This window comes from Microcaecilia unicolor, chromosome 13, assembly GCF_901765095.1.
Source record: "Microcaecilia unicolor chromosome 13, aMicUni1.1, whole genome shotgun sequence".
Taxonomy (NCBI): domain Eukaryota; kingdom Metazoa; phylum Chordata; class Amphibia; order Gymnophiona; family Siphonopidae; genus Microcaecilia; species Microcaecilia unicolor.
Window position 1 is genome coordinate 54,511,163 of NC_044043.1, and position 23,916 is coordinate 54,535,078.

At 42.2% G+C, this 23,916-nt stretch overlaps 1 protein-coding gene across 2 annotated transcripts in view; it reads left to right on the plus strand.

Moving 5' to 3' along the window:
* Nucleotides 1–23,916, plus strand: part of LOC115482553 — an 88,777-nt gene that overhangs the window by 17,997 nt on the left and 46,864 nt on the right. Inside the window, exons 1-7 of one of the 2 annotated variants that reach the window (XM_030222429.1) lie at nucleotides 3,462–3,528; nucleotides 6,294–6,432; nucleotides 7,107–7,268; nucleotides 9,561–9,678; nucleotides 15,138–15,266; nucleotides 18,619–18,845; nucleotides 23,245–23,344. In XM_030222429.1, the coding sequence (XP_030078289.1) occupies nucleotides 6,346–6,432; nucleotides 7,107–7,268; nucleotides 9,561–9,678; nucleotides 15,138–15,266; nucleotides 18,619–18,845; nucleotides 23,245–23,344 (823 nt within the window). In that variant the 5' untranslated portion in view covers nucleotides 3,462–3,528; nucleotides 6,294–6,345. Of the gene's footprint in view, nucleotides 1–3,461; nucleotides 3,529–6,293; nucleotides 6,433–7,106; nucleotides 7,269–9,560; nucleotides 9,679–15,137; nucleotides 15,267–18,618; nucleotides 18,846–23,244; nucleotides 23,345–23,916 lie in introns of those variants that run through there. The other variant, XM_030222430.1, reaches the window with a different exon arrangement.

The window sequence follows — 23,916 nt, forward strand, 5'->3', positions numbered from 1 at the left end:
TTTCCAGAATGAACAACTGAATTACCTCTCAACCTACTCACCTACATTATCAAATCTCGGCCTTAGCCTAGAAACTTTTCTTCACTGGAGAGGTGAAGGTGGGGATGACGTGGGAACCATGGTCACCATGCTGCCAAATTCCTGGAACTTCTAAATGTCTGGCACTCTGAAAATATTCTTCTTATGGTTAGGGGTGTACCAATGGGTGGATCATAGCACCTCTTCCTTTTGGAATCGGGTCCAAGCAGTCTGAAGTAGCAACGGCACAGGGCACTAAGAGTCCTGGGTACGTCACTGCTTATAATAAGAGCATAGTCAAACCACGAGAAGAGCTGACTACACTCCTTTTGTGTGCTGTTTGTGCTGCATTGGTGAGTCCTTCTGGTCTGGTGTACACCACTGCTTAGGGATTTTGGGGTCTTTTTCCAAAGGCTGGAAAAAGAGGCCTTAGCACGCCTTTATGCAGGTCTTTCTCGCATGCTATGGCCATTTTTTCCCGCAGCCAAAAAATGGCTGATTTCCCATTTCTGGCTTAATGACCATGCACTAATATTTAAGAATACTTAATACTCAGTTGTTCAAAGGCTTTTAACACAGTCTCAAAAACTCAAAGAAAAAATATCAACAAAAAGTGGACTGTGGATTCACCGTATTCTTATTATGGAGAGATGGGGGGGAAAAAAGTCTCATTTATTGCCAGGTAACACTCTACCCCGTTATAGGGGAATTTATTGAAGAACCCTTTAGGCGATTGATATAATCATCGACAAAAAAACCCTCCATCCATATAGAATAACTTGAAAGTGATACGTGTTTAAATCATATTTTAAATAGTGCTGAATATTGATCAGTCAAAATGGAAATGTTTTACTGGGCGACAGGCAATAAATTCAAAAAATTAAAGCAGGACTGCACTTGTCTTTGGCTCGCTGAATCCCTACGGTCATCCGTTTCGCCGTTGCTTTATCAATGGATATGAGCCTGAATGCCTGCAAAAAAGGTTTAAAAACTGTCATCCTTCAAAAACAGTGAACATACAGTGAAACATTCAAAAAACCCGACTCACAGTAACTTAACTCCCGCTAAATGTTGTTGACAGTCAGCTGTCAAAAAGATGGCAGCAGTGTCTCTTTTTGGAGAAAAGCGCCGGAAGTTGAAAATCACCGATGATATACATCAGTAACTTATGTCAAGCTAATGGCACTTGTGATCTTCTTACTGTAGAAATTCCAGATTATATGAAACATCCCTATGTAAACTAGTATTGAGGCCCAACAGTTCTAGGAAGCGTAAATGAAAAATCCAAAAAAGTTCCCTCTGTAACAAAATTCTATTAATGTTGCCTTCTCGCAAGGAAGGGTAGACATGGTCAATTGCAAAACATTTCAGATCTGTGAAACTGTGCCCTAGTGTGATACAATGTTGGGCTATTGGAGCTCCCACACATTGTCTCATGATGCAGGATCTATGTTCGTTAATGCGAGTGTGTAGAATTCTCTTGGTCTTACCAATGTATATCATATTACAAGGACATTTTAACACATAGATAACATGTGAGGTGAGGCATGAGGTATGTTGCTTCAAATAATACAATTTCTTGTCTACTGGATTGCAAAACTTGCTGGTTTGTTCAGTGATCTCACATGTTTTGCAACCAGAAGCTTCACATCTGAAATGACCCGCCGGCGATGTTGTCGAAACCCTATTCATTCTTGGAAATTGGGCAGCGCTTAATAGCTCCTTCAAATTTTTTGCATGTGAAAAAGCCACACGTAAATGCTGGTCTTTAAACACAGGATGGGTTCTCATTATGTCCCAATTTTGTTTAACCATGTTTGCCACTGCATCCCCTTCCGACATAAACCACATAACGAAGGTACTGCAACCATCTCTCCATAATAAGAATACGGTGAATCTATGGTCCACTTTTTGTTGATATTTTTTCTTTGAGTTCATGCACTAATGTTGCCATTAAAATGATTAACAGATGAAAAGTCTTTATTAAGGCACCAAAATAAGACCAGACAAGGGTAGGTATTTCGGCTGAATAGCCGCCTGCTTCAGGTGTCACAAGACTGAAAGTTTGACAAAGGTGGGAGGCTGTGAAGAGGGATGACCCACCCCTGCTTCCTATTGTCAGCATGCATAGAGAATCTTTCTACTGTGCTGGAAGGTTAGACTCTTACCCTTCCCTCTCCTGGCTTTCCCAAAACTCCTCGCTCATCTGGGAAAACGGAACTAACTCCACAGCCTCCCACCTTTGTCAAACTTTCAGTCTTGTGACCCCTGAAGCAGGAGGCTAGTCCGCTGAAATAGAAAGCCATGCCGGGTCTTACTTTGGTGCCTTAATAAAGACTTTTCATCTGCTCCTCCCATCTTGAGAGTCATGAGTCACCCTTTACCCTATGCTGCTTCTTGTTTCTTTGTTGAAGTTTCTCCCTGTTTTCCTTGGGGATTCCATTAAAAAGATAGGCATGTGAGCCCTTACCACCACCTATTTTGTAAGCAATAAGGCCACATGTGCTAATCAGTTAGCACACGGGAATGCTGATGCACTGATTAGCACAGATATGCTCACTCTGTACCCCTCTGTTTAAACAAATATTTACAAATTTTTAGCATGTGGTGTGCGTGTGCAGAGTGCAAAATGACTACAGGACACCTCAGTGTATCCCATAGTAAGCCTCTTAAACTGTGGTAAGCATGTGTTTGTGGACTGAGGGATATGAGGCTCTAACCTGGAGGATGATCTCAGTGCAGAATGTTCTGCACACCTGTGGATTTCACAGAATAGTGGCTTTTGGGTCTTGTCTTATATAATACCTAAACAATAAACAATGCTGTTTTCATTATTATAATATATTTCATTATTGCAATTGTCTTTGGTTGCAGGGCCAACCCTGTAGCTCAGGGGGCCATTGCTACACATTGACTCTTCAGAAGACTAAAGTTTGATTAGTGAGCCAAGTTTCTACTCCCTGGGCTGGCTGGGGTTAGGATGTTGTAAAGGCAGAATTTGAAACCCCTGGGCAAAGGGCATCTCAGTCATTGCACAACAGCACCACCTCTTGGGCAAAATTGGAGTCCTGGGTTTCAGAGGAAGCTACAGTCTATGGCCCCTGGCTGAGGACTGTCATTGAGATGGCTAAGCTGAGTCAGGGATAGAAAAATAGTGGAAAAAAATTTCAGGTTTATGGAAATAAAGGCTTATAGCACTGTCAACCAATAAGGACCAGTTCTGATCTAGCTGGGAACCCAAAAGAGAAGGAAATGAGGAAGCCAAAAATAAAGTGCTCTAAGATTCAGTCAAAACAAAGTTGAATCCATCTGAATGCAGACTTTTTCCTCCCTCCATAGTGCAGGTTACCTGTGGAAACTGGTTTGTAAAGTTTGCTGTGGTAACCAGTCTTCCTAGTAACAGCAACTGATTGCAATAAGGCAGGAAGTGAGCAGAGTGGGACCATGGCAGCAGCCTCACAATCTTCTCCCTGGCTGGAGAACGCTAGGACCCAGATTGAGAATTCACAGGTAACAACGAAAATGCAGAGAAGTGGGTAGAATATCCTGAGACTCAAAAACTCACCTTGCTTACCCTAGGCGTATTTGCTTTTAATTCTTCCATTTAGGGACAGTAAGCCAGAGTTAAATTAGACTGAAATCCTAGCAGCAAAACTCTAGAGGCACCATTTCTCAGTAATAACTAACATGAGTAGTTTTCTTCAACTGAATTAAATCAAACTAGACAAGCCTCATGGTCCTTTTCTGTCATCATATCTTGTTTCTATCTCATTCAATTACTTTACAGCAATACCGTTTTCTCATAATCAGGTGTCAGTGTTAAGCTACATGTGATTATCTGTAATAATAATTTAATAAGTTTCTTCACCAGGCTTATAGCCGTTGCCAAAGGCAGTGTACAAGCAAGCCAATAAACAATAATGGTGTTTATTTAATTACGTGTCTTTAGATCTGATGCTAAAGTATAGAAACATAGAACATGATGGCAGTTAAAGACTATCTGGTTTATCCACAGTTTCTGCTCATCTCTACAATCCGTTTCTCTTCCTAGAGATCAGACAAAATCACAGGACATATGATCAGTAAGGAAACAACTTGCCTGAACTCTGAGGAGTAAAATCTACAGGAAAGCTATAGTGCAAGCTGAATGTTAACTTACTAAACCATGTTAAGTGTTAACTCACGCATAGTGCAGTAGAAAAGGCCTATCACGAGATGCATTAAAGTGTTTTGCAGTAGTTTGCCTCTTAGCTTGCGCTAATTGTGCAATATTTACTGTACTTTTCAAAAATATTTTTTGGGAGGGAGTGTGGCCTGGGGTGGGGGGAGGGAACGAACAGGGAAGCATTATCCAGCTAGCGTGCTCTGATTAGCACATGCAAACTAAATAATGCAGACAATTCCCACTGCTGCTCCTTGTGATCTTGGGCAAGTCACTTAACCCTTCATTGCCTCAGGTACAAACTTAGATTGTGAGCCCTCCTGGGACAGAGAAATGTCCAGTGTACCTGAATGTAACTCACCTACAGCTACTACTGAAAAAGATGTGAGCAAAATCCAAACAAATAAATAATGCGGGAACATGGAGTGCCTCCTAAATAGCAGGTGGTTATTTTCTTGCAGGTACCACGTGTTGATATTAATGCATGACCTACAAAATTTAAAAAAAAAGCTTGAACAATAGGCAGTGATAAATATGAGTTAGCACGCAAGAAAGTCCCGCGTTAGCATGCATTAAGCCCAGATTTTGCCATGACTTAATAAAACGGCCTCTAAGTATTTTTTCCAGGGGCAGCATAATGTAATTTTAGTTGGGGAGGAGGTAGATAAACCAACCAAGCTCCTCCCATGGCTCCTGTCCCTCTTTTATCTAATTCTACCCTGATCAGGATTCTCTGCCCCACCCACTGCCTAGAATCTCCATGACACTCTGTCTCTCCACCTAAAACCCCCTGACTCCATTTCTCCCTCTCTTCCTTGCCCCACATCCCCCGCTTATCTTTATCCTGTGCTCCCTACCCATTATCTCCTGTCCCCATTTCTTTATGCCTTCATTTCCCAGCATCACCTTAATCCCCTCTCTTCACCACGGGATCCACAATCTACCTCCTCTCCTCTCTCCCCCACACACACAGATACATACCCACTGGCTTCCAATCTTCAGAAAAATCTCCAAGCCAGGTTCACCCCACACACACTCTGGTATGGTAAAATGAATAGAAGTAGGAAACAAAACGGGAGCTCGGCAGACTTCTACGGTCTATGCCCTGATCGTAACTGGATAGGGATGGGCTGGAGTGTAAATTTTAAGGGGCTTCGACGTTAGCTTCAGAACTTAGTACAAGAACAGTACTGGGCAGACTTTTACGGTCTGTGAGAATGGCAAGGACAAATCAAACTCGGGTATACATATAAAGTATCACATACCATGTAAAATGAGTTTATCTTGTTGGGCAGACTGCATGGACCATACAGGTCTTTATCTATCGTCATTTACTGTGTTACTATGTAAGTAAATCGGGTTTTTTACTCGTTCCAAAAGTACAAAGACTAGGGAGCACTCAAGGAAGTTACATGGAAATACTTTTAAAACAAATAGGAGGAAATATTTTTTCACTCAATGAATAGTTAAGCTCTGGAACTCTTTGTCGGAGGATATAGTAACAGCAGTTAGCATATCTGGGTTTAAAAAAGGTTTGGACAAATTCCTAGAGGAAAAGTCCATAATCTGCTATTGAGACAGACATGGGGATGCAACTGCTTGCCCTGAGACTGGTAACATGGAATGTTGCCACTATTTGGGTTTCTGCCAGGTATTTGTGACCTGGTTTGGCCACTATTGGAAACAAGATACTGGGCTAGATGGACCATTGGTCTGACCCATTATGGCTAGTCTTATGTTCTTATGGTATATGCCTCTGTCCTGCCTTCTTCTGCTGGGCTGCTTCAGTCATCTCAGGCAATAAATCCAGGGCTCCAGTTAATTACATGCCATATAACTGGCACTATCTCTTCCACAGTCATTGACCGCCATAAAGTTGGTTGGCCCATGATTTCCCATGGCCCACCCCTTTCTGGCTCCTATGATTCTCCCTATCATACCAAATGGTAAAAACCCTTTAGTATAACGGGGGTTTAGTGATTGCAGTCAAACTGGTGGATAGGGTGGCAATAATTATATCCTGGCTCAGAGTGGTACTATGGAATGGACCTTTAGGGACTGCATTAAACAGGAATACTAAGCTTGATGTCACCATATTGTTTGAACTGAGCAGGAATGGAAGGAATTCACAGTGAAGCTATCTGATGCAGTCCAGCAACAAATGAATGAAAACCACATCAGCTTCTTCACAGACCTCTCGGAAACAGAAAATAATTTTATCATGGAAAGAGCTACCAGAACAATCCAAGATGGTAATGAAGAAAGTCTGTGTTATTCTGTCTTGACCCTTCTGTTTGTACTTAATCAGTGTTGGTGGCTGATTTATTTTCGATGCTGGTGATGGTTTCTGAGAATGAATATGTAAATGTGGAAGTACTGAGGGACTGCCAGTATTAGAATATGAAGCCCTTTCTTCTACTCCTATCAATGTAAATAATTACTGTTGGGCATGTAGTGGGCCTATCTTCACCCTGCTATCTCCTCCATTCAACTTTTCCAACACTACTTTACTGCCACCGATGCCCTTACCTGAAGAGACTATATTCTCTACAGCGAGAATGCATCCATCAGTAATAGAGGCTCAGTTCCGAACCTTTCTGGAGACTTCCTGTGCAGAACTTGGGGCTTATTCTCACAATCTGTAGTTATACTAGTGCAAGATATTGCAGATGAAGTACAGGTGTGGAAGTGTGAATAGGCTTTCAAGAGCTGTGGCCCATATGACATGAGCCACAAAGACCCAAGGTCTTGGGGACCTCCACGATTGGCATCTTTTCCTCTACCCAGTATCTCAGTTATCACCTACTGCCATTGCAATTGTCAGATCAGGAGTTAATCTCATACAGTGTAAGTGATGGACATGACATTCTTCATTTTTTCCATCCTTATATTTTTTGAAATGGTTCTTGGTCCTATTTCTTCATAGATCCTATTACCTGTTGTAGGTGACTCGTATCTTGCACTCACAACTCACATCAGCACTTGCGTAGAAGAACAGCTCTACAGATTTGTTGCTCGGGAAATGCAAGATGACCACCTTCCGAAAAACAGATCTGAACTGGTGATGAGCAATGTGAGGACAGGCATGGTATGTTCAAAGCTCATTATCAAAAGTCAACTCTATTGTATATGATAACAGACACAATTACACCGCTTAACTGCTACTCCTTCCACCCCCCAAAGAAAAAGAACTTAAATAAATGAAACACTTTTTGAAAAGTCTAGAAGATCATCCAGGTACTAAAAAGAGTACTAAAGAGTTGCTCACCAATGTCCTCAATTTAAAAGTGCTCCTCTTGTAATGAGTTCTACTTTATAAAAATAAGACCTTTCGAGTACGGTATCTCTCCGGGGTTGTAATGTCTTAAGGAGTCTTTTACAAAGGCGTGGTAGCATTTTTAGCGTACGCTAAATGCTAGAGACACCCATAGGAATATATGGGCCTCTCTCATTTTTAGCTCAAGCTAAAAACACTAGTGCACCTTTGTAAAAGGACCCTGTTTGGTTCCAGCTTATGTGTACTCAATATATTTGGAAGAAGCAATAAAAGAGAGGCAAGTGCAAAACAAATGAAATGGCAAACACAAGGGAGGGCACACTCACAAAGAAAAAAACAAAAGCAATTGAAAAATGAATGAATACATTATTAAAAATACAAAAATTAAAAATAATGGGGTAAATATTCAACCAGCGGCACTGGGTGTTCACTGACCACTGCCAGTATTATTCCGAGATATCCAATGACGGGCCATGTCTGAGCTTTGGCATTGAATATCCAGTTATACAGCTCTGGCTAACATATGGCTGATTAAGTCAATATTTAGAACTTAACCAGCAATGGGTTGCCACATAAAGATAGGACTGTGTTTTATGTGGTCCCATTTGTTTGGTTACTCTAGCCAGTTAAGTGCTGAATATTGGCACTTAACTGGCAAATGCTGACTCCGCCCCAGGAATACCGCCAAAATAGCCAGTTTACACTTAGGCGCTAACCACTAATTTTCAGTGGTGATAACCGGTTAAGTGCCACTGAAAATTAGCAGATAGCCTCAAACAAGCAATTTAACCGGTCAGTGGCTGTTTCTGGCCAGTTAAATCATGTTGAATATCAACTAGAAGGTGATCCCATAAAATTTGACAAGATCATGTTTCAGCCTATACCTGCGTCAGGGGTTAATAAAAAAATCTAAAAACTTTCTTTACATATAGTCCTAAATTATACCTTTCAAAAATTCATATACAAGAAGCTAAAGTCAGTGGGAGTGATATTCAGCCCCTGGCAATCAGCAGTTTTAAAGCAATTGACAACCAGGTCTTATATGATCACATTATTTTTAATTTTTGTGTTGTTTTAACAAAGATTGGCACGCACATTCCTAAATCTTCACTTCCCCAGTTGTAAGGGTCTAAAATATAAACTAATACATGCATCCAGCTTTTCATACTTGAGTTCACAAATGTGGAATGCTCTACCATTGGACCTGAAAATAATCCACAACCTAATTAATTTCCATAAGGCACTAAAGACACGTCTCTTTAACATGACATACCATAATAACTTGGAACTGTATGTCACCATCATTTACTTAACAATAGGTTCATTCTCTTCCTACACTGTATTGTTTAATTTTAATATGCAATCCATGTTCAATATGTGGTACCATTTGTATTTTTTTATACCATTTGTATTTATTTTCCTTTTTATTCGACTGTTAGCATTCATGTTCTATATATATTACCAATTGTATATGTATTCTGAAATGACATAAGTCATGACGGAAAAATTGTAAGCCACATTGAGCCTGCAAATAAGTAGGAAAATGTGGGATACAAATGTAACAAATAAATAAATAAAGTATTTTTTTTCTTTTTTGTGTGTATTTTTGTCAGTGCGCACTCCTTCATTTTTGCTCTCTATATTTGACACATTTAGGGCCTTGTTTACTAAGGTGCGCTAGCATTTTAGCATGTGCTAAATATTAGCACACACTAATGCTAGAGACACCCATAGCAATATATGGGTGTCTCTAGTATTAGCGCACACTACAAATGCTAGTGTACCTACAGCATGGCTTAGTAATAGGGCCCTTAATTTTTGTCAAATTTCTGCCACTGAAGAGAGAAAAGGGAGCATAAACAGGTCATGTCCATAGGATGTATTATGCCTGTGGTATCAGAAGAGCGTGTTTGTGTGTCTGTATGTTTGTGTATGGTGTTTGTATGTAGGTGTGCATGTCTGATGTCAGCTGACTTTATTATCATCCCTTGTGTTTAAGATTCCCATACAAGATACAAGTCTATTCTTGGGATTGACTATACTGAAATGTGCTGAAAGACTGGGCTTTGGAAAACCCTTAGCAGCTGTGCATTCACTTTTCAGATGAGCTTGCTGGAGAAAAGGCCAGACATGAAGGGGAAACTGCATGTTCTTTTCAATCAGTGTTTGCCTGCACCCTTGAGAAAATTAACATGGAGACTCCATCTGTCCAATACTAAGGGTAAGAAATCTCAGCATGTCTCTGAAATAATAATCCAAAAGGAGCATGAAATATGCAATTTGCTAACAGGGTGGCTAACCCAGACTGTGGGGAGCTATGAAATATCTCCCAATTTAAACAAACGAGGCCTCAAAACTCAAAGAGCAATGGTCTGACCAAACGTGTCAGTCTATCCCCAAAGGGATTCACAGATATTATCATTGGCCCCACTAAATTATCTATCTCCAGAAAAAAAAAGAGAGGAACAAAAAAATTGCTAACTAAAAAATCGGAGAAAAAATAAAACCCACATAGTCTGTTGTAGTCATCCAAAAACAAAAATATCCACATCAGATCCCCAAAGTTCCAACACACACCACTAGTAGTTCATGACTTATTTCAAAATACAGTCCCACAAGTACTTAGCTTGACTGAAGCTGTATCAGCTCCTCAAATCGCTACTATTCCAGTGCATAAAGGATCTCTCTTCAAGTGCTGCAGAACATGAACAAACTCCTCTTCAGTCAAGCTATGTATTTTTTCAGAAAAAATAATGCCATCTGTACAAACTGCCTACCTTAATTTTCATAAACAAGATCTATGCATATAAATATTAGGTCACAGGTCCAAGACTAGCCCATTATTTAATGCTGACAATGCTGGAGGTGATGTTCTAGTGCTGACATTGCAGTAAGACATGATGAGCCAATGTACTCAGGGACGTAACTACCACTGAACAAACCTGGCGAAAAGCCCAGGGCTGCCTGCTGCTGGACTGGAGTGCCCTCCTCCCAGGCATTAGTTTCTCGCTCTCCACTCCCTCTGTCTAGAATCTCTCTCTCTCTCTCTCTCTCTCTCTCCTTTCACTTCTCTTCCTTCCCCTCTCCTGTGGGTCTGGCATCTCTTCTTGTACCCCCCCCCCCAGTCCTCTACACTTACAGTGAGGGGAAGAGAGGGGGAGAGATGCCAAACACATGGAGGGGGTGGAGGAGAGAGACAGAGAGAGAGAAAAAGACCAGACCCAGGAGTGGTTGAAGGGAGAGGAGACAAAAGCTAGACCAACAGAGGGAAGGGGGGAGGGAGGGCAAGATGCTGCACTGTGGGTGGGGGGGCAGGGGAGAGGGATGGAGAGCTGCTGTCCATAGGGTGGGGAACAGCAGGAGACAGAAAGAGAGAGAGAGATGCTGGCCCCAGGATGGGGGTTTGGGAGGAAGAAAAAAGAGAGGAGAGAAGCTAAACATGGGGAGTAACAAGGACACAGAAAGGAGATGCCTGGTATGGAGGGAGCATAAGGACAGGGATACAGAGGGGAGATGCTGGACAGATTAAGATAAGGACATAGAGGGAAGATGCTGAATATGGGGGGAGGATAGACACAAGGACACATTCTGGTCAGGACAGATAGGGATGCAAAGGGAAGATGGATGGTAAACATAGCTAGAGAAAAAACTTTATATGGACAAGAGACGACTTAGGAAAAAGCATAGAAAAGCAGAAAAGAGACACTGGGATCAAAGCAAATGAAAAAAATTAAATGTTCAGACCACAAAGGTAGAAAAAATAATTGTATTGTGAATTTATTAATTGGAATATGTTGCTTTGGGAAATGTGTATCACTGATATCTTACATTTCAGTTTCTATTTCTCTAGTTTTGCTATAAGTGCAGAGTTTAACTTCTTGAGGTTTTTAGTTCCGTTTTTTACATTCATACTTTTATTACTAATTTGTCATCCCTTGTTTCATATTTGTTGAAAGTCTGTCTGTGTTATCTGCATGTGATAGGGTTGTGGTATTCTGCTAGCTGTCATCAGGGGTGTCCAACCTCAGCCCTCGCAAGGTCAGGTTTTCATGATTTCCCCATGTTACAATGAAGGATGGGCATGAAAAAGATCTCATGCATTTTCATTGGGGAAAACCTGAAAATCTGACTGGATTGCGACCCTCGAGGACCAAAGTTGGACAAACCTACGCTAGCATATAGTTTCTATGTAGAAATCTTGTAGCAGTCCCATATGTTCTATTTTCCAGTAAGTGAATTGATGTTTTAGGGCCAAGTTTAATATTTACAGTGCCCCATTTTCTGGATAAGGTTGTTGCTCTTTGAGTCCTGGGAGTTAGTGCTGTTCTGTTTCTCCAGTGTTGCATTACAAGGTGAGGAGTGGCCTAGTGGTTAAGGTGGTGGACTTTGGTCCTGGGGAACTGAGTTCAATTCCCAGCATAGGCAGCTCCTTGTGACTCTGGGCAAGTCACTTAACCCTCCATTGCCTGCCGCATTGAGCCTGCCATGAGTGGGAAAAAGTGTGGGGTACAAATGTAACAACAAAAACATTCAGATTTTTGAAACTCTGTTTGTATTCTGCAGAAGTGATAGGAGTGTAGGGATCTGTAGCAGTCTGAGTAGTTATATTTTTCCAGCAAAAAATATATTGGTATTCTAGGATGCTGCCCTAAGGTTGTTGTTATTTGAGTCCTGGACATAAGTGCTGCTTTATTGTGATAGATTTTCTACAGTATATATGTCTGGAATGTGTTTGTCCTTTATGAGGTATGATTACTGGAGCTCTGAAGGGGTTTCCATCCTCCCCCAGAGTCCCCACTACCTTGGGAGAGCTGGTGTTATAGGGGCTCATCTTAACTTTTCTGCCTGGGGCCCTAGCGGTTAGAGCAGCAGGCTGAGAACCATGGAAATCAATGTCCAGGGAAAATTAAGAATTAAAAAAGCAAGAAAAAAAAACCTTATGTAGAGAACAAAAAGCAAAACGGTGGGATAGGCCACAAACCCCCAGCAGCCAAATATAAGTTTAAAAAACTTTATTGTCAAAGCATGTTACATTAAAAATAAACCCAATACGGGACCGTGCTTCGGTGAAAAATCGCCTGCCTCAAGGGGTCATATACACTGTCAACTGCAGTACAAATGAATGCTCAAGCAAAGGTGCTGATGAAATACTACTGTAAAACATCGATGAAGATCCTCACCAGGGTTCTGAGTAGAGCTTCTGTAGCTTACACGTCTGTGGTGGAGACATAGGGTGGAAGGCTTCTCCTCTATCCTCTGGGCCCGCCGAAACACAGTCCCATATTGGGTCTTTTTATGTGAGGTGCTTCGACAATAGTTTTGTAAGCTTATATTTGGCCACTGAAGGTTTGTGGCCTACCCGTACTATTTTGCTTTTTGAGGACCAGGGAAGCCAGGGTTCAAATCCAACTGCTGTTTTCCAAGATCCTCCAGTGCCTCAGGTACAAATAGGTCAATTCTATAAACTGGCACCTAGACTTACTTGCATCAGCAGTGCTAATCATTTCCAGTTACACACCTTCCCCTGGATTCTATATACGGCGTGGTGAGTTACACGCATTAAATTGGGCACATTTCCAATTTACGCATGCACTTTAATTGACTAACGAGCCAATCAGTGACGATAATTGGCCAATAACAAACCAATTATCAGCACTAATTGGCAATAATTAGGATTTACGTGTGCATCTTTTTAGGTCTATTCTGAAAAGAGGTGCGCATAAATCTTAATACATGTAGTTGAAAAGCAGGAGCAACCACGGGAGGAGTGTGGGCGTGTCGGGGGCATTCCACAAATTTACGCACGTGGTTATAGAATTCGGAGGAACGTGCCTACATTTAGGAGCGGGTATTTACAGCAGGTTTTCAGTAGCATAAATGGCTAAGCCTAAATGTAGGCCCTATGCTGTATTCTGTAAACCTTACCTAACTTTAGACATGGTTTTTGTTTTTTTGTTTTTTTTTTTAATATTTGTTTATTAAATTTCAAAATTAATACATTCACAATAATAAATGTATAGAAATCAGGAAATACATCCAAAGATTAAGGAATCATCCATTACATTTCCATGGATTTTCAAAAAAATTTCTTTTATACTTAGTCCACTATTAATGATCAAGATACAAGGTATTAGTCAGAGGAAATAAAAGAGTAAAAAAAAACTCTTACAATAGACATTAGGAGGACAGAATCACAAGTTAGCCTGCGGTTTCAGCTCCCTATGGGTGCCTCAGAGGCTTGAAGATCCCTGCTTTCTTTACTTATTAATAGGAGCTTCAATTTTTCAGGATCAAAGAAAACATAATAAATATTACCAAAAGAAACAAGACATCTGCATGCAAATTTCAGCTTAAATGTTCCTCCCAGGGAGAGAGTTCGAGACCTAAGCCCCAAAAATTCTCGCCTTTTCTTTTGTGTGAACTTGCTGACGTCTGGTTATAGAATTCGGAGGAACGTGCCTACATTTAGGAGCGGGTATTTACAGCAGGTTTTCAGTAGCATAAATGGCTAAGCCTAAATGTAGGCCCTATGCTGTATTCTGTAAACCTTACCTAACTTTAGACATGGTTTATAGAATAACACTAAGTGCTATTTTTGGACACGAATGTTTTTTAGACACCATTTACAGAATCTGGCCCATATGTACAGTAGGTGCTCTTCTATAAGTTAGCACATATGTGCCAATAGCACATAACTGCAAAGGGGATGTAGATGTGGACGGAGCATAGGCAGATTTATGGGTGTGTCGCCAAGTGATGTGTGCAACTTATAGAATACTGTTATGTGCGTTGCATGGCACACTTACGCCAGCCTATGTGCTGTTACAGAATTGGTACTATGTGCCTCATTGTGGTGCCTAGATCAAAGCACCAAGTTATAGAGTTGCTGCCTTAGGATAGCAAAATATCGTCTGCACCTGAATATAATTCACCTTGAACTACAACTGAAAAAAGCCATGTACTAAATCCCTTCCTTCTCCTTCCACGCAGAAACTGCAGGGTAGTACCAGGGCGACTGCACTGTCTTTCTAGCAGTTTCACTGCCTTGCTCTAAACATACTGCAGATGAGAACTATGGGCAGCCATGAGAGGCTCCTGGCCATGTAAATCCTCTGTCCAGGGCTAACTGGGCATTTTCAGCAGCACTTCTCTGGATAGTATCACTGAAAACGTCCGGTTAGGGCCCGAGCGGAAACCGGCTATGTTGTGGGTATTCCAGGGGCGCAGTTGTCACTTAGCTGGTTAAGTGCCAATATTTGGCATTTAACTGGCTACGATAACCGCATAATTGGGACCACATAAAACACAGTCGTATCTTTTTGCATTCCTCTTAAGTACTGAAAATTGCACAAAACGGGCTAAGTTTTATCCGGCCACATATGCCCAAATATTCAGTGCTGGAACCCGGACATGGCTCGGCATTGAATATCTGGGCTTAAAGCCAGCAACAGTCAGCCAAACACTGACCACAGACGGTTGAATGTTTTGTCCTTCCTCTTATATTTGATTAGTAGATATATGTTAAATGCATGTTTTATTGTAGTCCGCCTTGTTAAAGGTAGATAAGAAATACATTTTAACCTTAACCTTATAACCCTAGTAGCTGGACAGCATTAGTGGTGCTGAAATTTCTTTCTCCCCAGAATGTCATCCCCATCAATGCTTTTGGATCTTTTCCAGCACGCATGGAATATTTGTCACATGTGTCTATGAACAAAGCCACATCAGTGCTGGACAGAGACATTTCACTTCAGTGTCTGTCTGTGCTCTCCTCAGAAAGAACATTCCAGCACTTGAAGGATAATAAGCGTGAGTAACCCCAGAGCATGACTGAAATTGATGTGATGTTAAAAACAGCAACAACAGTAGTTTTCTACAGAAGGATTAATTTTCTTAAAGGCAGGAAGGTGAGGATTACTCCGCTGCCATCTGCACTTTCCAGGCAATTCTATGAAATGGCACCTGGACGTACCATCACTTACACGCATCAAAGATTTGATTTATTAGCTTAATATACTTCTTAGCACAACAGTATTAAAGTTGTTTTAGAATAAAAATATAACACATTACAAATATTAAATAGTAACCAAAGGGGGGGGGGGAAGCCCTCATATTAAAACATAGGATCAAAAATACTCTCAAACTCTGTTTAAACAGCCAAGTCTTCAAGGCTTTCCTAAAAGTTAGGTAACTAGAAATGTTCCACAACTTACACCGATGAGGACTGACATAACTAAAAACTCTGGGCCCAATACACTGGTGTTATCCTTGGAAATTCAATGTAATGCTATGTCTGGGCTCTAGAATTTCCTGTTATACAGAGACAGTGATAACCGGTCTTGCAATGCAGAGGTGGCCGGTTCAAATCCCACTGTTGCTCCAGAAACAGAAGCCTGCGCGGCCACATTGGTGATCTGCAAGGGCAGGCCTCTACATAGAATGTTGCTAGTGGAGGAGTAGCCTAGTGGTTAGATCACCAGTTTTGCAATCCAGAGGTGGCCGGTTCAAATCCCACTGCTGCTCTTTGTGATCTTGGGCAAGTCACTTAACCTTCCATTGCCTCAGGTACAAACTTAGATTGTGAGCCCTCCTGGGACAGAGAAATATCCAGTGTACCTGAATGTAACTCACCTTGAGCTACTACTGAAAAAGGTGTGAGCAAAATCTAAATAAATAAAATAGTGGAATACTTAGCACTTAACTGGCTATGGTGAACCACATAAAAGTAGGACTGCATTTTATGCAGTTATCTTAGTCAGTTAAGAGTTGATTATCAGCACTTAATCAGGCAAGTACTGACTCCATCCCCAGAACACCCCCAAAATAGCCAGTTTCAAGTTGGGTGCCAACCGGACATTTTCAGCAGCACTAACCAGTTAAATGCCACTGAATATGCCCAGTTAGCCCTGGACAAGCAATTTAACCAGCCAGGAGCCGTTTCTGATTCTTTCAATCACTTTGAATATCAACCCTTCTGTTCCTAGTAGTAGACAATTACACTGCATCTAGTTAAGGCAATTATATCAGTTTTCGCTGAGATGAACGTAGGCTTTACACTGGAGCATAATGGTTCAGTTTAGTAGAAAGTTTTAATCGGAGCTTTCACAGAGAGCTTTGTGATCGCCCAAAAAGGGAAAGAATACAATAGAACTTTAAATTGGATCAGTCAGAAACAGAGCATAGAGAAGCCAACTGTCAAACTGCACTGGGTCAAAGATTACACATGCTTTCTTTCTGTGGCTTTGCACCAGTTCTCAAAGTGAAATTCTTTTGCTTTAAAATCTGCTGTGGATCAAGTCAAGTCAATACTCTAGCACCAGTAGGGCAGCCCCTTCATTAGAAGGGCAGTTCTACAGGTGCTATGGTAGCAATAGCAATGCTAGGGCCAGCCCAAGGCAAGATGCCACCTGAGGCGGAGCTAGCATCCCCCCCCCTTGGGCCAAGATGCCACCCCCTGGGCATTTTACCTCATCATGGTGACGTTCCAAACCTGGCAGCGATTCCCATACGCTGCCCTGCCATTGTCGGCACCTGCCTCTTCCCTTTACTGCGGCCTGAGCCTCTGACAAAACAGGAAGTTACTTCAGAGAGGCAGCCGCAGTAAAAGGAAGAGGCGGGTGCCAGAGGCAGCAGGGCAGTTTATGGGAATCGCTGCCACTGCTGGGTTTAGAACATCACTGTGATGAGGTGAAACACCGTGAAGGGGGAGATGCCACTCCCTGAGATGCCACTCCTGAAGAGTGCTGCCTGAGGCCCCCACCTCAGGTGGCCTAATGGACGGGCCGCCCCTGGCAAGGGTGTTCATAATGTGTCTCTTCCAGTACAGTTGCTCCTGAGCAGCTGCAGTGAAATCATCCATACAGATGTGGAGCCATTTTGTTTCAGCCTCCATTTGCTGGTGCCAGATCTTTGTTGAAGCACTTTTTACAACTGTCCTGGCAGGTGATCAATGCCGCTGGAGAGAAAATTTGAAAGATGAAGAGGCCGATTTTTAGACTGCGGGAATTAGACTGGCTGACTCCCGCAGTCTGCACAGAGACCTCATATTCAATGCCGGGACGTTTTCGGTGACCAGCATTCAATATCCAGTTTATCTTTTGCCGGTCAGAATTTAACCATCCAAGCTGATATTTAGCATTGGCCAGTTAAATTCAGACCGGCCAAAGATATTCTAGGGTTACACATGGCCAAATATGGCCGCCAAACTTGGCCGGTCACATTGGAGGATAGCAGGTTATATCGCCCAATATAACCAGCTATCCGCTAGCCACTAACCATCAATATTTAGCAGTACATGGCCAGCCTTGTACCACTGAATATCAGCAGATAGATAATTTTCCGGCATTTAACCGGCCAGGTGCTGATCCTGGTTGGGCAACGCCACTGAATATCGGGGGGGGGGGGGGGGGGGGAGGTACATGTGGTCACTTGCATTTGGTCTTTCTGCAGACAGACGTTTTCTAAACCAAATATGCATGTGGAGTTGAAAATGTCATCTCTGCAAGCACTGATCCTTCCCTGGCCTAAATACAACCTCTGGAAGGCCTCCTCTTAGAGCAACTATAGGTACATGTTGTGGAAGGACAGTTCTCAGACATTTGCTTAATGTGGGTAAAATATCAGTGTAATTCACCCTAAGCACAGCCAGCCTTACTAATTGGTGGCCCCTGTGTAGACCAGTTTGGGAGGCCACCCTACCCTGGCGGTCTGGTATGTCCCCCTGTCTCTGATCCCCCCCCCCCCCCCCCCCCCACACACACACCTTAAAACGTGCATTTCTACATAGAGCGCTCAAAGCAGCAGCAGCAGCAATTCACATAGGTAGTCTGCCACCGATCTTGGAGTCTGCCCTCTGCTGCATCCTGCCCTTGTGGAAGCAGGGAATTATGTCAGAAGGAGATGGGACGCAGGAAAGACCAGGCTCTGGGGTTGACGGCAGACAATCTATACAAATGCCACTGCCCTGAGCCCTCTACAGAAAAATGCATGTTTTAAGGAGGACATACCACGGTGGAGCCCTGTGCCACCACCCCTGTCACCCCTGCATAAGGTTGGCCCTGTCCTGAGCAAAATTGTTTTCAAACTGTTATGTTTTTAACTAGTAAGGACCGATACTTTATGATGCTACAAATGAGAGCATCTGATTTTGTTTTTCTTGAAGTTGCATTCAGGGCCATGAGAAACGTGCTCTCCTATTACCATAAGCATCGGTCCCTTCCAGCTGGCCTATGCCGCACAGACTATTTCCTGCTGGTGCCTTTGCTCCAAGCTGTGATTGACACATCCACCCCCAGCACCTCCGTGGACTCTGTGTCCACCCTCCTGGTTGAGGAATACATTACATTCATGGAGCTCCGACCTTCTTACATGAGGCTGGCATCCACCGAGGTAAATGCAATGAAATGTTCATGTGGCAATGTGGCTTCCTGGTTGGCTGCAGATCTGACATAGAAAGCCCCAGAAATCTCTCTCTCCAGCCAAGGCAAAACTATTAGTGCTACTCTGACTTTGTCATTCTTTTTTTAGTTTCATGGTACAGAGCAGTAATATGTGGGGGGTTTTTTCATTGAAATTTAAATTGTTACATAAAGCAACTAAAAAGGAAAAAGAAAGCAGTACAATCCAATAAAAATGTATAACAGGAGAATAATCTTACAACTTCAAGCCCACTTCAATGGGAACAAAAGGGAATTAAGTCAAGAAATCGTGTAATAATATACCCCCCTTTTACAAAGCCATACTAGCAGCTGCCTGTGCAGTAATACCAACACAGCCTATAGAATAGGCTCACAGCCCGCAGAAATAGAATGGCCTCCTATAAATAGTGTTTATGGTGATTATTTTAAGCCTAGGCCTTCTCAACCCAGTCCTCAGGGTACACCATCGGGTTTTCTGGATATCCACAATGAATATGCATGAGATAGATTTGCATACAAGGAGGAAGTGCATGCCCACCTATCTCATGTGTATTCATTGTGGATATCCTGAAAACCCACTAGGACTTGGTATGCCCTGAGGACTGGGTTGAGAAGCCAATATCAATATCAATGCTATACTTCCTGACCACTGCTTTACATAGGAACATAAGAGTAGCCATACTGGGTCAGACCGATGATCCATCTAGTCCAGTATCCTGTTTTCCAAACAGTGGCCAAGCCAGGTCACAAGTACCTGGCAGAAACCCAAATTGTGGCAACACTCCACACTACTTTCCCAAAATTAGGGTTCAGCGCGGTGTACAGTAAAGGCAACATCTAATGTTATACAAATATAGTAATAAACTTCTAACACATAATAACCAGAGAAGAAAATGTATTAATTAAGCCCGACCAAAAAGATATGTTTTCAGCATTTTACGAAATGTCAAATAGTTCTGTTCCATTCAGATTATCAATGGAAGAGAATTCCATTCAGGAATTATAATAACTGAAAAGATAGAGCTGATCATCCTCAAAAAACGCACTTGACCAAAAGAAGGAGGGCAGAGAGTGAGCTGACCCCGTAAACGAGAGAAGTGACCAATAATGACTTAGAGATCATATTTATTAATAACTGAGAAGTAGAACCATAGATAGTTTGAAACAGTAGGCAAAATGCCTTAAACAAAATCTGTTTGACCACAGGGAGCCAATGTAATTTCACCATAAATAGTGAAACACTTGTAAACTTATGTAGCCTAAATATTAACCTTAGTGTAGTTTTCTGAATAAGCAAGAGCGTTTTAAGATGTTTAATACTTAGCCCTAAATAAAGTACATTATAGTAGTCCAGATAAAGTAATAACATCTGGACTAAGAGTTAAATTGCCTCCTAAGTAATAAACTACCATATTAGCCGCAGCTGTTTCATTCTAAATAATGTTTTTTTCCCATAAATGATTAACTTGAGAACTGTAAGATAGTGAGGAATCTAAAATAACCCCCAACACACGTGATTCGGTTTCAACAGTAAACACCTGATTGTTAGCTAAAGTCAAAGATGAAGGTACCTATTACATCTGACCTCTTTAACCATAGGATCTTTGTTTTACTTGGGTTCAGCTTTAATTTGTTAGTAAATGCCCAGTTTTGAATTCTATTAATCCCTGATAACACAGTATCAGGCAAATTGATAATATTAGGAGGTACTGGCAACAAAAGCGAAATATCATCCACATATGATAATAAGAATTCACCAGCGATCAAACTAATTTTTCCTAGAGAAAACAATAAAAAAAGGTTAAATAACACTGGAGACAGAGGTGAGCCCTGAGGAACACTCTGAAGAACTGAAGTGCTTACTTTTCTTTACAGAATACTAGTTCAAGTGATCAAAAGCGAGCATATATTAAAACACGATCACCTACACCAGCCCTATGCCTGGTGTAAATGCTTCTGCTTAGATGCTAGCACAGGGGTGGGCAACCGTGGTCCTTGAGGGCCACAGCTCAGTTGGATTCTCAAGATTTCCACATTAAATATGCATGAGATTGATTTGCATGTACTGCTTCCATTGTATGCAAGTAGATCTTATGCATTTTCATTCTGGAAATCTTGAAAACCCAACTGGGTTGTGGCCCTTGAGGACCATGGTCACCCACCCCTGTGCTAACATCTAGGCACAAGCGTGTCATGTCCGCCATGCTCGGCAAGTCTTGCTGACCTTGTTACTGCGGTTACCCAAGCTCGTTGACACTATTTCCACTTCCGGATACTTGGTCAGGATCCCAGAGAGAATGATTCCAATGTATCCAGGCACTATATAAAGGTCTTTATTTACACATAAACTTTAGAATCAGTTATCTTCCCCTTCTCAAGTTTGAAGATACCATTTAAACATAAACATTATGCTTTCCTCAAGCTTTTCATGGAAGCTTGTATTCCTCTTGTCATGAGATGAGTCCCTGGTCTGCTCTGGAATAAACTCCAGACCAGGTTTTCCAGTTCCCACTTTCACTCGCAGTAAAGGCTCCGCTTTAAACACAAGGGGACAGATATTCAGACTGCAGGAGGTAGCCGGGCTGCCTCCCACAGCACTGAGCCCTTTCCCGTGATTGGCATTGAATATCCAGTTTATTTTTAGCCGGTTCCATCTTAACCAGCCAAGCTGGTTGGTTAAGTTGGAACCGGACAAAGATATACCTGCTATTCACGCAGCCAAACATGGCCACCAAACTGACGCTAAAAATTTGTGGATAATCAGTTATATCACCTGATATAACCAGCTATCTGCTAGCCACCAACCGATGATATTCAGCGGGGAAACTGCCTACAGCCGGCTAAATACCATTTAACCAGCCAGGTACCATTTCTGGCCAGTTAAATGGTTTTGAATATCATACATAAGTACATAAGTGTTGCCATACTGGGACAAACCAAAGGTCCATCAAGCCCAGCATACTGTTTCCAACAGGGGCCAATCCAGGTCACAAGTACCTGGCAAGATCCCAAAACAGTACAATATATTTTAATGCTGGTTATCTTAGAAATAGGCAGTGGATTTTCCCCAAGTCCATTTTAATAATGGCTTGTGGTCTTTTCTTTTAGGAAGCTATCCAAACCTATTTTTAAAACTGTTCTGACCCCTTTCCTCTGGCTAGTAGGAGAGTTGAAGCACCCTGTTTCCCCCAAGGATAGAGAAAATCTGGCCTGTGAATATGCCTCTCCCCTCTTCCTGCCAGGTTCCACCCTCCCCCCTGTGGATATCTGTCTACAGCCTTGGCCCCATTGCCTGCTTCTGAGATGGAGCTTACTCCCATACCTGCCCCCATGGACTGCCTGCCATGGAGGCTGGAGGGAACCCTCATCCCAGCCCCTTCTTCCCGGAGAACTTTCCCCTGTTCTCCCTTTCTCTGGCTTCAGGCTGCCTGTCCCTCTCCCGAGCTCAGTCTTTCCCCTCTCTTTCAGTTCCCTTCTCTCTGCTGTGTACCTCCTTACCTCAGGCATACTTCTTTTAAATTCCTCTTGGACATCTACCTATCAGCTAATTACTGCAGGTGTCAGTTGTTGCCAGGAAACCAGAGCAATAATATTAATGCAGGTGTTAGCCTTCAAGTCTGGCTCTGCTGACCTCACAGCTCACTGCATTATGGGATTTGTAGTCCCACTGCTTAAAGAAAACCCTCCCTTTTTCCAGCTGCCTTTATAACAAAGTGGGTATTTAGTGCCATGGGGTTGGGCTCTCCTCAGCCACCATGATAATTTACACATGTTCATGCACATGCCGCCCATACCCCACTCAAACTCCACCCAGGTGTACATCCAGCAGCAAATTATGCACCTTCAAATGATACACCATCAAATGATATATTTTTCCCACTAGTCAGTATTCTATAAGAGGTCACTGGAGTGCATAAGCAGTCACTTACAGGTGTAAATGACTAAAATAGCATATTTACACATCTTTCTGCCACTTAAAATTAGACTTACCCCCAATGTGCTTGGAGATAGATCTATCAGAGACTTCTGTTGCCAGGTAAAAACACTGATTAACTCTAGGTTGTTTCTTTGAGAAATATACTGCAGTGGTTTATTGCTGCTGCTGCAAAAGTCATTCTGCCAGCTGTACTGTTGACCCAGCAGACACTGTAATTACTGCATTTAAGTAAAGTTGACTGGTTAGATCACAAGACAATCATTCATGTTCTGCTGTATTGCTAATGCATCTGATCTATTTGCTGCAGGTCTTTTCTGAGAAAAATGTTTGCTCCACAGTATTCAGTCATTTATTTGTGTGGCACACCAGCAGAGAAGTGTGTTCGTCAAAACCTTTAACTTGCCCACCAAATCTTTTATGCTTCATATTGCAGGATTCCACTGGCAGAAATATGTATGAGGAAGTTGCTTCTCTGTTACATCAAATCAACCGTGATCTGGCCAACACCATTCAAGGCATTTACACCCAGCAAGGTCTTTCAGTGCCAGAGAATTATGGAACTTCTATCTCATCGCTATGTTTCTGAGATAATGATTGGTTGTCTAAAAGCTTTGGCACATTTGTCTTCTTCCACTATAATGCACTAGAGAGCATTTAGGGAATTGATTCATAGGATGAGCTGATCATTCCAAATCCTCTTATTCTTTGTACAGTGTGCTCTTCCAGGGGAATTGCAGTGAACTTCTACAGACCAGGCAGAGCCTAGGAGGGTACAGGGCCAAGGGCAGATGAGTGCTGCTATGGGAGGAGAGGAGGATGGGCAATTTCCAGCACAAGTTGCTGAAGGAAAGTGTGTGTGTGTAGGGGGGAGGGTGATGCCAATGGCAGAATAAAATCAACTCATTGCTCTGTGAGCCTCTTCTACAACAAATCAAGAGATAAGCCTAGGGCCCTTTGGGGCTCAAGGCCAGAGGCAGACACCCCACTCACCACCCCTGGCTACACACAAACACTCTCTCAGATCAATATTTTCAGAGAGCAAAAAAGCACAAATCATTGTTTAAACAATGTTGTGTAGACCCTTAGCACAGACAATCATCAAGAA